Source organism: Prinia subflava, chromosome 11, assembly GCF_021018805.1.
Source record: "Prinia subflava isolate CZ2003 ecotype Zambia chromosome 11, Cam_Psub_1.2, whole genome shotgun sequence".
Lineage (NCBI taxonomy): Eukaryota > Metazoa > Chordata > Aves > Passeriformes > Cisticolidae > Prinia > Prinia subflava.
The window spans coordinates 17,607,813-17,622,932 of NC_086257.1; the positions used below are offsets into that span (position 1 = coordinate 17,607,813).

The 15,120-nt window shown below is 42.6% G+C and overlaps 1 protein-coding gene across 2 annotated transcripts in view; it reads left to right on the forward strand.

Moving 5' to 3' along the window:
• The first annotated feature begins 912 nt into the window (after positions 1–912).
• The window catches only part of MCF2L2 (MCF.2 cell line derived transforming sequence-like 2), a 130,968-nt gene continuing 116,760 nt past the window's right edge, over positions 913–15,120 (forward strand). The window contains exon 1 of one of the 2 annotated variants that reach the window (XM_063407961.1): positions 913–1,231. In XM_063407961.1, coding sequence (XP_063264031.1) covers positions 1,090–1,231 — 142 coding nt within the window. In that variant the 5' untranslated portion in view covers positions 913–1,089. The remainder of the gene's footprint in view (positions 1,232–15,120) is intronic. The other variant, XM_063407960.1, reaches the window with a different exon arrangement.

Sequence of the window (15,120 nt, forward strand, 5' to 3'; positions counted from 1 at the left end):
TGAGCTCTGGGTGGCACCTCAGCCCTGATTCATTGGGTTCTCATTGTGTTCTTTGCACTGTCACCAGTGCTGGCCTTGTGCCTGTTATGCATCTCCTGTACAGTCCCCTGCCGATCGTAGGGAAAGCTCCTTTTTAATTCACTGTATCAAGATTGAGTGCTCTCTGCTCTCAGTTCCCCAATAACTAGTTTCTTCATAAGGCTCTCTAACCAGTGATTTGTGTTAGAGTAATTGTTAAATGGGAAAAACAATCAGCTAAATATGCAGCCCCTTCAGAGGGGGATTTCTAAATATATGCTTCAAATATCTGATTTTGGTGTCTAACTAATGCATCTAACTTCTTTGTTTAAAAAAAATTAGTTGGGGGGTTGCACAGCTTGCAGAACTGTGCAATATATCTGCCAGCAATATTTCCCTTGTCCTCCATTTGCTACTCTGTTCATTTTGATTATCAGATCTTATGAGCAGGGACTGTGCACAGCAGCAGAGGGCTTTTCTGTGCAGTTGCAGCCTCCCAGTGCCACTGCCAGACGTGTGAGTAATTGGTTGAGCAGCTCTGCAGAGCAGTCTCCTTGCACCGTCCAAGCTGAAATGCAGAAATAAAAAAATTCATTCTCAGAAAAGAAGAATCCTAAAATCATAAGCCTGAAAGGGACCAAAAATCATGAAGAAAAACCTTTTCTTATAGAAAAATTCTTTGTGAAAATATCTGGCATGCTCATTAAGAGTAATTATGTGATCTTGCAATGTGCTTCTGGGATCTTCTCTCTTCATTGTTGCTTATAAGACAGCTTTAAATTAATGATAAGGAAGCCATTCAGGGCATGGACTGTGCTGAGGTTCACAGCTTTCATTCTGAATGAGAGATTAAAGTAAACTGATATTGGAAGCAAGGAGGGAGAAACAAACACAGTCAGTAAGCCTGTAAAAGTCTTAGCCAATTGCAATGGTGAACATCCTGCTGGCGAGGGTGACCTTGAATGAACTAAGTGGGATAAAGTCACCAGGCTGGACTGACGGCTGAAGAATCAGGCTGGATTCCAGCAAACAGAGAGCAGATTCTTGACAAGAGTCTCCTGAGCTGTGGCAATGGCTTCTCGGTGTCGGAAATGTGGACAACAGGTACCCAGGAATCTGCCTTTCACTGCTGTCCGGATAACAGAAGGAGAAATGAAATCTTACCATGATTTTATAGGAGGATGCATTAGACTGGAGCGCATGGCAAAGAAAGGTATGTGCAGCATCTTTAAAGAAAATAACGTCTTCTCGTAGTGGTAATTGCATTGCTTCCCTGGCAGTTTGCAAAAAGAGATTATATTCTTAATGCTTTGAGGAGTCAGTGATAATTAAAGGCAACTGGCTGGATTTGGGTATTAACTCAGGTGTGACTGCAGCATTTGACTTGGCTGTATATTTCTGGGATATTTGCAGTGATTTGACCTAAAGGAGGTTAGAATGAATGTTAGACTCATTCTGAATAAATATTTATTTATTTGGGTGTTAGACACTGAGTTTTCTGTATATAGCAGGAGTAGGTAGCTGTTGTGCATGAAAAATACACATTTAAAATAAATGTGTATTTTAAAATAAATGTAAAGAGCATAATAAGTGCTGGAGCAGTGAGTGTCATGACCCAGCTGATCCTGTCACCCTCTGCTCCTAAATTACTCTGTGAAAGGTCAATATCTTCCTCTCTGTAAAGATTCTGGCTTCACTGTATTCAGAAAGTTGCACAATGGAGCTTTTTGTGCTCTGTGTGAGCCAGCCCAGGTACACGGTCGAATTCCACTCTCAGGGGGTTGCTAGTATAAGGTACTGGTGCCTAACAATTTGTGCTAACTGCATGTTAACTCTGGAGTGATGTAGTTGAAATCTAGGCTATTGACTGTCTATTCACATATCAAGATTGCTGAATCATAGAACACTTTTTCTCTGTGTCACTGAGAGGAAGATTTTTCAAAGAGCCCCCTTTCCTTTGCCCTGTTAACTTGAATAAATACTTAGCAAACCTCAAATCCAGAAATTTATAACATGTTCACTAGTGCGTGATGAAGATTCCCAAAAGCATGCAATATAATCATACTTGGAAGTTAAATTGTTTATTATGATTTAATTAGCTCTTCAGCAAAGAGAGTTACATTCAATCTGGTAAATCGAGAATATTCTGTAGAAAAAGAGGTGGACCAGAAGCAGGGTATCAGCTGCAGCCACTGCTCACAAACTGGGGTTTGCAGATGCTTTCTTTAATAGGGCTCTAATGCACAATGTCAGGGTTTGAAAACTGCAAAGCCAGTCCATTGTACCTCTGCTTCTGTGGGTGATCCATCCATGCTGATCTTTGGGCTCAGTGCCTACCTATGCATTGTAGTATTTGGCTGACCTTTCAGTCACACTGATGTTTCCAGTTGCACTCTTTGTACTGAGGCATTCTGAGTTCAGTGCAGCAGGGCAGAAATGTCTGGTATCCAGTAAAAGACAGTGCAATTCATTGAAGTTCCTTCCTGAATGTTTGATCAGGTTGCTTATGGCTTTGTGGGCCCGTGGACCTACTGGAGGCAGAGCTCAGGCGTCTGCTGCTCTTTTTCTTCCTGTAGTAGAGAGAGGGGAAGAGACTGGTAAGGGCTTTGCCATGGTTACTGTTCCCAGGGAAACACCTTCTCTGCCTCTCAAGTTGAGAAATTACCTGGCATAGTATTATGGACGGAAATCCCTTGGAAAGATCATTTTTTGCTAGAGAACAGAGAGCGTGTCAGATCAGCCTGAGCCTCTTGTCATTTTGTGAGGCAGAAAACATCTTTGGCACTTTAGTATTAAATTCTGCCAGTGAAGCTGCCAGAGGAGCAGAAGTTCGGTTATTGCTGAGGACAAGGTGCCTTCAGCTGCAGGTATTGGAGCTGTGTGAGTTGTGAGACCACCCCAGGGCAGCTCTGTGTGTGGCAGCAGTGTTAGAAGGGGGCTGAGGAGCTGGCGAGGTGGCACAGGAGTTCTCACAACACTTGCCTGGATTGTTTTCTTCTGCTATGAACTGACTCTGACCTTGTGTTCATTGTGTTTTTGTTTTTATTTTTTTTGTCTGTGCTTTCTTATCTGTAAAGTAGGAGTGGGAATTACCTGCCTCCACTAAAGTGGATCCTGATGATGTAGTTATGACCACTTCATATTACTACTTTGATGACTAGACCAGCTTCCATCAGTAGTCAGTGCTGCATAAACACAGAGGCAGACAGATTATCTGTCCTGGAGAACTTGGATTCTGTCTGCCCCACCGAGTCCAACAAGCAAAGACTCATTGACTGCCTTTTTCTCAGGCTGACTTTCTCTGAATATAATAGCAATGCAGGACCCCTGTGGCATGTTCTGACTTACTATCACTTTAGGGGGGGTACCTCTTCTGCAGTTTAAAGATCGAGCTCGAGTGTTGCTAAGGTCCATTTGGCTGATGTTCACTCAGTACTTCAAGCACTCCAAAATATGGAGTAATTTTCACCTTGTTCATGCCCAAGACACACATACAGACCATGCCTGTGGAGCCCTTTGAATATTCTGTGGCAGTTTTATCTTGTGTATTAGATATCATAATGAGAATATATGGAAAGCATGCAGGCCACTACAGCAGAAATAGAGGCCACATGGTTGCAGTGGCCTGCAGGTTACCTGTCTTTTATCAGCAGTACCCCACAGCAAGCAGTGTCGTGCCAAGCCATTCCAGTTTCTGGATCATGCAAGTTTCAAGGCTTTCTTTGAATCAATGTGATTTGTTCTAATGAGCGATTAGAGGTGTGGTTGTAGGCTTCTGTTCAGGTAAAGGGATAAAAATAGTGAATGCTCACAAAAAAAAACATTGCTGTGAGCTGAAGGACAGTTTCCTTAAGGCCACGTGATGCCTGCTCAGAGCTCCCCAGCCCTGGCTCCCTGCTACAGGCTATATGAGCTGCCTACAGGTGCTGATGGGCCTCTGGGGTCTGGTGTACAAATGGGGCTATTTTGAATACCACTGTGTGACCTTGAGCCTCTGGGAGCTGCAGCTCCAAGGTGCTGGTTACAGCACAGCTATGAGAACCAAAGGAAGGAGCCCCCAGAAAGCCAGGCAGAGATGTTCAGTCCAGGGCTGATCATTGTTAGAGTGCCCTCAGTTCCTCACAAAACAGATACTGAGGCTGAAAGCAAAGCATAGCCCCTTGCCATGAAATACATCATTCTTGGACAGTGGCTCACGTGTCTTTTCAGCATGGACCTGACTATTTATGTCACCCAGCTGCTGGTGAACATCTTTAATGCTTGAGGATGCCTCTTGCCAACCCAGCCCCTTTGTCCCCAGATGCTCCTAATTAGGCTGTCTTGTTGTGGTGCTCAAGCCCTCCAATGGGATCGTACACCTACGGGGGTTTTACATGGATGGATGATCCTGTGCTGGCTATGACTATGTCTCTGCATGCTGTGGAGCTTGGGGCTGCAAGAGGATTATGTATCTTTAAGGGAATAAATGTGTGTTTTTCATCTGTGCTCAAGGCTGGTGGCTGCTTAGATCAGAGTAGTCAATCTGCAGACACTAAGGAGTATGCAATTTATTACTGAGGCTTTTCAGGATTTTGCTTTTACTGCAAAACCAGGCAAGGGGCTCCTTGCCAGTAGGATGGGGACCTGTCTGTTGTGCTAGCAGTGTTTCTGCTTTTGTCCTCTGTAGGACAGAGTGCTGCAGTTTTGTCTGTCTAGCAATCATGGGAGCTTGTTCTCAGTCCTACTGCTGTGAATCTCTTACTGCTGGAGTTGCAAACCAATTCTTCAGATCCATCTGTTCATGGAGGAAAAGGGACTGAAGTACTGGAACAGCTAAGGAATTGTGGTGCTATCTCTGGAAGGAGATCCCATCTGAAATAAACTGCATCTGAAATTTGTTGGACTTTTTGGAGCTTCTCTACCTTTAGTAATAAAATAAATGAGAAATGCTTTCCTTTTTCAAATGACTGACCTTTCCACAAAGGTGCTAGTTATTGGAGAAAGTGACTATTTCATGTGAAGACCAAAATTTGAAGTATAAGTGGAAATTATCTCTAAATCCCTTGGGCCTCAGTCACAGTGCCTCCTTGTGCATTGCTCAAAATTGTTCTGGTTCTGTTTGCATTCAGTATTTCTTCTTCTCTTTAATAAAAAATGCTCCCTAGGGGATCTGGGATGACTTTTTTCAGCTGGCTCTCATTGCATATAAAATAGCTGAAATAAAATATTCTGTTTTCCACAGAGGTTTTTCTGAGAAAAGATGATTATCTTAGATGCTTGTGTTTCTTTTCACCTGTTCCCATTCATATGCAGCATGCTCTGCTGTGGTTGAGAAATACTAAAACCCTGTTTACCTAATCAGAAAAGTCCAGACTGTTATGAGAGAAATAGGGAAGGCACAGCTTGATTTTCATTTAAAAGAATTCTGAGAGAGATGTAGTACTGCAAAGATCAAGAGAACAAATTCTCAGAGGGCAAGTTAGAGCAGAGGCCTTGTGGGTATTTTTTTCCCTTTCTCTCATGATACCAGAGCAAGAAACAACTCAGTGAAATGGAAAAGCATTAAACATGGATAGACAGATTGCTATAATTGGCAGTGTTTTGTTAACTTGTGGGACTTATTACCACAATATAATAGTGCAGTTTGCTTTTTTTTAATTACATAAATTGTAGTGCAAACTGTCTAGGGAGAAGATTTCAGGGGAGAATGGTGCTGAGTATGCTGGGAGGTTGGAGCCTGTGCAGAGCTCTCACCCTGGTAAGCCCAGAGAGCTTATTCTCCAAATTCAGCCAGTTCTGCTGCTTCAGGCCTCACTTAAAGACCCAGTCTGGTGTGCTAATGTATTGATTTTTTATACAAAGTGTACTGCTGCTTTATTACCTGAATCTTGCTGTGGGTTAGCCTGAGCAGTGAGTTTTCTAAGACATGGACCTTCCTTCTTCACCACCTGCATATTGTCTACTAGAAATACTCAGGATCAAGTATAAAGGAATAATAAAAAATGCTTGGTTGGAGCAGCCCAGCTATATAAGAATATTTGGACTATGCCAAGTGTCTTGTTGCACAATTTTCTGATCCTATTAGTTAATTCCATTTTCAAGGGGAAAAAAAATCCTCCAGGCTATTACAACAGACAAGAATTATTGACCAAGAATTTTTTTCACATTTTTCTAAGCTGGAATATCCCAGCATCTTTGTTTTGCACAGAGTCAATGCCTTATTTATATTTAGAACCTGTGCCTATGAGTCATTAAGCTGGGGATTGCTCAGTTTAGGCTATTTGTCTAAACTCCTTGAGACAGTGTGCTGCTAGGGGCACCTCTGAGGAGGTCTACACGACTGAAGACCTGATTTTTAAATTGGGATACTGTTAATTAAATGTAAATTAAGGTCATAATTTGCTAGCATTGGGAAAAGCTGAGGTGAAATGGGAAGGGGTAAAGGGATATTCTGTTCCATTTTCTCTTGACTTTACCACTAGACTCAGGAAGTGACCTCTGTCAGAGAATGGATTAAATTGGGGGCAACTTAAATTTTCAAGTCAAAACCACAATAAAAATCAATGGGCTGTAAGTCAACGTGGGAGCTGTGAAATACAAGCCAATTTCTTCGTGTTAGGCCACCTCTAGAGGAAACAGTGGATTTACAGTTGCCTGATGTCTTTAACATAAGATTAAAGAGCTTTCTAAAATGCTAGTTTAATCCAATTTCCATGAACATCTTGTGTGTTCAACAAGTCAAACACAATGAACCTAGTGGTCCTCTCTGGTCCTGCAGTGAAAGAATCTGGGAAGATGATTTCTGAGTTAGAGGCACTTGGATATGAGCCATTCCTTGCCATGCTTTTGGAAGCCCACACGCACAGGTATGAACACATGGATGTGTAGAAACAGATGCTGACATGGTGCAAGTTATTCCAGTTAAATTGGGCTGTATTGTAGCCAGAGAAGATCATGTCCTTGAATTTGTTTTGGGTTTTTTTTTTGAGTGAGCTTAAATGTGTAGTACAGTTGCTTCCCAGTAATAAAACATGAAATATCAGGATTACCCTATTCTATGGGTTGTATGCTGGTGGGACAATATTTGGATAGTACAAAATACGGTTCTGCTGGGAGAGGCACAAGAAAACCTTTTCAGCTTGGCACAGACATTTTGCCAATGCATACTGATGTTACCTGTACTAATTACACAAATGAAAAAATGTCTGACATGTAAATTTAGCTTATGAAACCTGAAGTACTGCCCGAGAACAATGTAGTGGCCTGAGAGGATTTCTTGGTGCCACTTCCATGAGTTCATTCCTCTCCTTAGATCCCAAATCCACAATAGGTTAGTAATTTACATTCACCTGCAGAACAGCATTTAATCTTCTAACTCCACGGCTGAATCTGCTACTTCTGCAGCATCTCCACAGGCAGGGTTAAAGTGCTTTCCAGGCTGTAATTATCTGGCACATTGATCACCCCTGGGGCCGATGTGACTCCTGTCCATGAGGCTTCGGAGCTCTGAGCTCCCAGGGAGGCCAGTCCCGGCAGGAGGGTGTCGGATGGTGCCGGGAGAGGTCAGTGCTCCCCCCGCCTGGCTGGGCCTCGGCTGCCCCGGGGCTGAGCTGGGCTCGGTGCGGAACGCGGCTCTGGTCTGTTCGCTCTGCACGAGCAGAGCTGGAGGGAGAGCTCCAGGAGAGCAAAACGTGCCTGGAATGGGAGACAGGTTTTGTGCATTGGTTACACGTGGACATTTATACTGGTACAGGCAGCAGGGAGTAACTTTACACACCCACTACAACTGGGGGATTCACTTGTTTGGCAGGCAGTGTAGAGGAGGCTGGGAAGGGAAGTGCAGTGTGAAATCCATGCATCTTGCCACTCTCCTGATGTATCTTGATCCACCAAGTAGTGTCTGTCTGTAAAGCTACAGGTGTCACAAGCTCTCAGATGTATCTTGTACCAAGCATGATGATGCTCTGCTTAGATCTGGCATTTATTTGCAACTACGTAGAAAATCCTGTTAGTTTTCTCATACTATACTATAAGCATTGTCATAGTTTTTGTTGGTTAGCTGATGAAGAAGGGTGGAAATACTGGGTGTATTATCCTTAAGACAGATCCACTGTCCAGCAGCCTGTCTGTACAAACAACTTTGGTCTGCTCCTCAATTTACAGCAGGGGAAAACGGGTTGACTGATGACCTGGATTCCTCTCCCTGTGCCTCTATCTCCCTATCTATTAAATGAATGACATTTGTCTTTTTGGAGCGTGAAGACACAGAACAAACAAGATATTACCATTTCAACACACATGCTAGGGGACAGCTACTGTAGCCTGGGTAAAATGTGACTTGTATCTAAAGCTACTGAGCCGCTGGGGGTAGTGGCAGTAAAGGGACAGTAAATTTTATGAGTTAACCTAATGTTAATGTTGCTTCCCAGTATTGCTTCAGACTGCTATAGGTGATGTTACCCTCATCAAGCTACATGTGTACTCCCTTCATGCACTGAAAACTTGTGTCCTGAAGTATTCATTGAACTAATTATGTGTAAGTGATTACTCCCCTGTTCAAAACCTGAGGTCATGTGTCCTACCAAATTCATAGATCTCGTGCAGTCTTCTCCTTTGTCTTTAAATAACAGCACTGTGTTCTCATGTGTGGGTGTGCCTGCGGGATAGTACTACGAGACAGCTATTCACAGCAGCACTGCTGGTTTCCCTTGGCCCTGAATACTCCACTATTTAAAGTTATTTTAATGAAAGCCCTCTCCATGCCTTAGTCTGAGCAAGTGAATCCGTTTTGTTGCGTGTTGGGCTGTTCCTTTGTTGTCTGTGCCAAGCTGTGGATGCCTCCAGAGTGTCCCTTTGGAGGGGCCGGAGGGCAGAGCGCTGCAGGCGGGAGGAGGCAGCCGCACTTCGGGCAGGGTTAAAGCCTGGGCATGGTGCGAGTCAGAGGTCTCTGCTGTGGTTTGCCTTGGAGCTGTTACTAAGCAATTTGTGCCGACTCCTCCAGGAGAGCGTCAGCTCTTCGGTGCACTGTTGGACCCAGGATCGCTTCCCCAGAGCGCTGCCTCTCTCCATCCCTGCCCTGGCCTCGGTGAGCTCTCTGCCCCGCGGGACTGCCGGGGAGCCAGGCTGCCTCACCGGGAGGGCGCGGGTTCGGGAGTGTCTGAAGGGGCTCAGGGGGCGGCATCGCTCCGTGCACTGTCCTTCTGTTGCTTTTTCTAGTGGGCATCTGAGCTGAGCTGCTGGTGACAGCTTGGAAAAGGCTGCAGAGGGTGGCTGGGAGCTCTCTTGGACAGAGAGGTCCGCTGTGAGCAGTTTGTCCCGGAGATACGCTCAGAGAGCAGCAGGCAGCAGTGGGGGCTGCTGTGGCTCACTGTTTGTCTCCAGTGACAGTAACCAGGGAAATATTTTTGAGCTAACTGGCCTCTGTTCAGCAGTGAGCAAGCAACCAGGCCTTCAGCTCCTGAGCTCAGAAATTATGTGAATAGGCTCTGAAATTATTTTGCTGGATGCATTAGTTTAGGGCAGAGCCAGTGGCTAGAATTTTTCTAAGATACAGTTTCAACTATGAAACTGTCTGCTGGCAAGCTCTGGGAGAAAGGAATGAAGACTGCTGTACAGTCTGCTGTATCTCTGGATTAGCTCAGTGTCCAGGCATTATAGTGAGCATATTTTAGCTTTGCAGTTTGCCACATGTGGGTTTTGTTATTTATGATGGTTTTTAACATGACATTATGGAAATGTTCTTTTGTTCTATTCTCTGAGCAGGAATTTGAGTTCTAGCAATCCAGCATTGTTGTGAAGGCCAGATTTTAGAAAGAAGATGAATTAACTTTTCTCTGGCAAAAATCAGAAGCTATCAAGAAGTTTTTACTACTAAGGCACTAGGCAAGAGGCTGTCCCATGCTGCTATAAATCTGGATTTATTTCTTGAATGCTGAGATTAGACCTTTGGAAGTTTTGTGGATAGTAGGATGTAGCATCCCCCCACCAGGGGTGGTCTGTGAAATCAAGCAATATCTTGCTGACCAAATGATGTGGTATGGTGTGTTCTTTAGATTTTTTCTGATTATGGATAATTCACAATATAGAGTGAGAATTTGTTAATTTCTTATCTATCTCCTATAATTTACAGCAGTATCATAAGAAGTATCTTCATAATAGGCTGGGATATGAAGTTACCTGAACTGAACAGTGGAGAGTGCTTTGAGAATTTTATATTAGTTTCTAAATTTAGCTTTTATGGGGATTATTAATGAAGAATTCCTAGATGTGTGCATAAATGTATGGTGTGTTCTTTCAGTAAGTAGTCTTTAAAGTCCTTGAAGAGTATAAATTTGTACACACCAATATATTTTTGTAGAATGTACCAACAGAAATCCAAAATGACAGTTTATCTGTGCAGAAGAAAGATTTTAGTTTTTTTTTATTTACCAATCAATTTTAAGACTTCTTTAAAAGCAAACAAAAAATCTCCATCTAACAAGAACATCCAAATACTGTTTCTGAAGAAGGGGTTAAATGGAAAAAGTAGCGAAATCTGTTTCTTCATCCAAGGAAGTCTATTTCAAAATATTTTGACATGGGTTTAGAAAGCTGACATAATGCCTAGAGGGTGTATTTCCATTTGAGAGGGCAAAATTTCAGTTTTTTGTATGAACAACTCTACTTTCTTCTCCTTACAAGTCATCCACAGTAGACTCCTAATGTGTGCTGTGTCTGCCTGTAAAACAGCTTATTAAAACCTGTAACCACTCCTGGAGCACAGGAAAACACAACCTCTAAACAGGTCTTTTCCCTCTGTGACCTCTCCACTCGTAATTTTATGTTAAAATGAGCATCAGATTTAGTAAATGAGATTAATTGAAAATGCAGTGATCCAAAGAATTTGAAGAGTCTTCCTTGAAAGACTTAAAATCAGCAGAAATATGTGCTGATTTTATGAGCACATTTCTGAGCACAGCTTTACCTGACCCAGGCTCAGGTAAAGCTGTACCTCCATCATTAGGTTGCACAGAATGCCTTGGAAATACCAGTCACGACTCAGTTTAAGGACAGGAGAAAACTTCAGAGCAGATCTGCTGTGTGATAGAAAATCACATCAGGCACCAATTCAGCTTCTGCCCAGGTAGACACTGGGACTCACAAGTTTCTGAGCTCTTCAGAGAAAGGTGCATTTCTAACCTTCCATGGAGATTGTTTGGGAAAATCTGCAAGGCAATTCCTTCCACACCATGGCCTCACTCTGTTCTCTTCTCAAGGGACTGGAACATGTTGGCAGTGCATCACTTAAGACAGAGTCTTGCTCCTAACATTGCTTCTCCAGATTTCTACTACCTTAGTGTACACAAAACTGGCTTAGCTGATGCAGCTCAAAATCCACCAGCTTAAACAGATACTTCCAAACCATGAGCAAGAGTTACTTAAATATTTTAGAAGAATCTTCAGTCTTTGGAAGATGGCTACCAAACCTTGCTATGAAACTTGGCTTTAATGAGAAGAGAAATTGCATTTTAACAAATTCTCTGTGTAGGTTTTACGGTTGTGTTTGATGAAAAATTGATCAGAGAGAAAAGTTGATTCCAGTCACCTATGCTTTGTTTTGGCTTTTGCTCTAAGCTGACCTAAGTCTGATTCTCTCTGGAAGGAGAAGTTGTGGCTTTGCCACCCCACCCCTGCTATGCATTGCTAGTGCTTGTACCCTTCCAGCAGCTTTGCAGAGACCTAACCCAGATCAGAGGCAATCACTGAGGAATTGATTGCTTCACCTGATTTACAATAACTTTATTCCTGGCTTAGTTTTCACTTGACTCAACATGGGTTAGCAGAAAAAGAGGTGGGAGGAATGTGCCGAAGAACAAGAGAAAGGATGGGATTTCCTTTCTGTTTATAGCTGAATTTTTAGTTCCTGTTCAGAACAATCTCTAGCACAGCAACTTGTATCAGTAACTGACCTTGTTGTTTGTCTGCCTGGGCTGAGACAATAAACAAAGCTTTTCAGAGAGTAAACAAGGGGTACAAATGGTGAGAAAGAAAAAGAACTAGAAATTTTTAAAAAAGGAATCCAAACTAAGAGATTCTTTTTCTGGTGTAATAACCTTGAAGTTCTTTTTGACCTTCAGAAAGGGAAATATTTTGCTTAAGGACTTGAACTGGGAATTCTGGTGGGACAGAATATTTTCAAATCCTTTAGCCTGATTAAACCTTATCAATGAAATGTGCAAATGTATTCAATTCTCAAAATCTATCTTTGCTGTGCTAGAGTTTGCTGTTTTTGGTGGCAAGCAAAGCAGACTCAGGACTTGGGAGAAGTTCTGAACTGTAGGAATTCTGCAAATTTCAAACTCTGGATTTGCCTTTTGGTACTTTTTAAGGAGCATAAGTACACATAATTTGAGGTGTCTTTTCCTGTTCTTAAAATGAAATATCTGGCCAAGAAATATCTGGCCTCATGCTTAACCCTGTCTGACCCTTTTCCATCACATCAGCACTCTGATTTTTCCCCAAACAATTAGGAAAGCTCTGAGTATAATTTTTGCCAGAGCTTGCACATAGTAGAAGTAGGCTGATGTACACTACTATTTTAGAAAATATTTTCTTTCACTCCAAGCTGTCTTCCCTCCCTGTCATTAAGAAGAAATGAACTTTCCTCTGGAAATCTGTAACCCGTTTTTCCAAGAGTAGTGACTTCAGGTGGGGGATTGAAGCCATCTTCTCCTGCAGTCAGCAGAAGGCTGGGCAGTTCAGCCAGTTAAAACCAGAGAGGCCCCAGTGTCCCGTTGTGGCTGGTGGCCTTTAGCTGTCCTTGGTGGAGCAACTGTGCCAATCTGCTCAGTGCATGCAGACCCTCACTCCCGCAGGTCACCTTTCCACACTCTTGGAAACAATTAGTTGCCATTAGCATGTAAAGTAGTTTGTGTCTGCTCAGGGAAGAGAGGAAAGAACAAGAGGATGTTCTTTGTTGCTTTTAATCATCTGCTGTTGGTGTAGCTCCTCCAGACCTGCTGTGGGAGCACAGCTGGGTGAGACACAGAATAAGCAAGTGTGTGTGTGTGCAAGCCCAAGCAGGTTTCATTTTTGAATGAGGAATTATGAAGCCTAACTGAATGGCTTTCCCCTTGAGGATCAGATAGCACAGTTGCAGTGAGCCTCCCTAGAGAGCTGGGCAGGAGGAGAAGCTGTGCCAGACAGATGGCTTTAGTAATTGCTTTTCTTTTTCTCTCCCTTGGTAGAAAACCTTGGGAAGCAAAACTGTAAGGTCTAATTCTTCTGCATTGAAACTGGCCTCTGCTAGGAATTGAATTTATTGCAGTTTAAGAAGAGAACCAAGAATAGATGAACTGTTTCTTTTCTTTTTTTTCCCCTCTTTTATCACATCCTTATTCATATTTAAATTGTCCTGACAAATTCAATTAATTCAAGTAATGAAGAACTGTATGGTGTATATAAATGTTCATCTTTGATGGCCTGTGTAGGGGATTGGCATTATTTCATGTAACACCAAACAATTAAATTTTTCTTTTTTAAATTTTAGAGGCTATGAATAATAAAAAAAGAAAAAAAAAAAAGAAAAGTGAAGACCACAAGAGCAATCACATAGAAGGTGGGAAATGTCTGAGTCAAGTTTCCCAAAATAGATATGTTCCAGACACTTGGCTGGTGTATGTTTTGATAGGATGTTGAGTTGCATGCCTATACAGATTTTATCAGAGGACAGGACTTCTCTGAAGTGACCAGGAGTTGTCCAATCTCCTCTGCAGATATTAGCAAGAGGTGCAATGAAACAAGATAGTTGTCAAGTTCTTGCAGCTTTTCAGCTTCCTGAAACCTTCTCCTTGACCCCATGAAGTGTTAAAATGTTCCTACCATCATGAGTTTTTCTGAAGTGTCTGTGAACCTGCAGCTATTGGCTCAATACCAGCTCATGTCACCCTGAAGAAGGGGTCTCTCAGCTGGAATATCAGTCCCACAGAAAAATGATACCTTGCTTCTGTCCAGAGGGTGAACAGCACTTTCTGCTGCCTTCTGGCTTGCAGTACAGACCAGAGAGGCTTCAGAGCTTCCTGGGATAGAGCTAGTGGAAGATATAAATGACTAATGCTCACTGACACCAGGCAAATGTCATCGCTTTGAAACAAACTCAGACTTGTGTCTTTTAGTTTGCTTATAAGATTTTTTTTTCCAAGCTTTTCTTCCAGTCAAATATTAAAAACTTCTTCCAGTAGCCCCAGGTAATCACATTTCCAAGGACTGGGACTTTTACTGCAAGTTCTGTGATGGTGTTACAAATTCTTCCATGCTGGGGAGTAACTACCTTTAAGCACTGTCCTGGATGAAGATACAAATGGGCAAAAGGGACCTTGAGTGCTGTTGGCTACAGCTGCTGGCATTTCACAGCCACATGATCTAATTTGCTGTTTGGGCTTATGAGGCACCTTCCCTTGTTTTCGCAGATTTTCTCAGTCTCTTGCTAGTTTCTTCTGCTGCAATTTCTTTTCCCAGCATGTCAGTGTGTGAACTGTACTGACTTATGGAATGTGTGATTCCTTGTCACTGAACATGTTTTGTACCACCTTTCTCATCATCTGAACATCTCCTCCTGAGTGTGAGTTTCACAGCAAATCCCATGAACTTCATCTTGCCCAGGCAGGGGATTTGATGAGAACTAACTGGCACTCTGCAGTTCTTGTTTCTTTTGCTTAATCTTATCCTTACATCACAAAAAATCTTTTGAAATAAAAAGGATATTTGGAAACCAGAAACCAAGCTATGTTTAGAACAAGCTAATAAAGCTAAATAGGTGTTGGGTGGGTGGTGGAATTTCTGTTTTGCTCGAGACTGGTTGATATTGATGATGTCCTCACGTTGGCAAACACCAAACACAAACTAAAGTAACGGCAGGTTTGTTACCCTGGAGGGCTGGGCAAGTCTCTGAGAGGCGAGAGATGGTGGCACATTTTCTAGTTAACTTTCCATTTCTGTCGAGCCTCCTTGTCATTCTGGCATCCACTGTAGAAACATTTTTTTTATTTTTGCAGCTGATTGGCATAATCCCAGTCCTGGTCAAACCTGAGTGTATCTGACAACCTGTAGGACTGCACAGATTCCACAATAACTTTGCACCTTCTG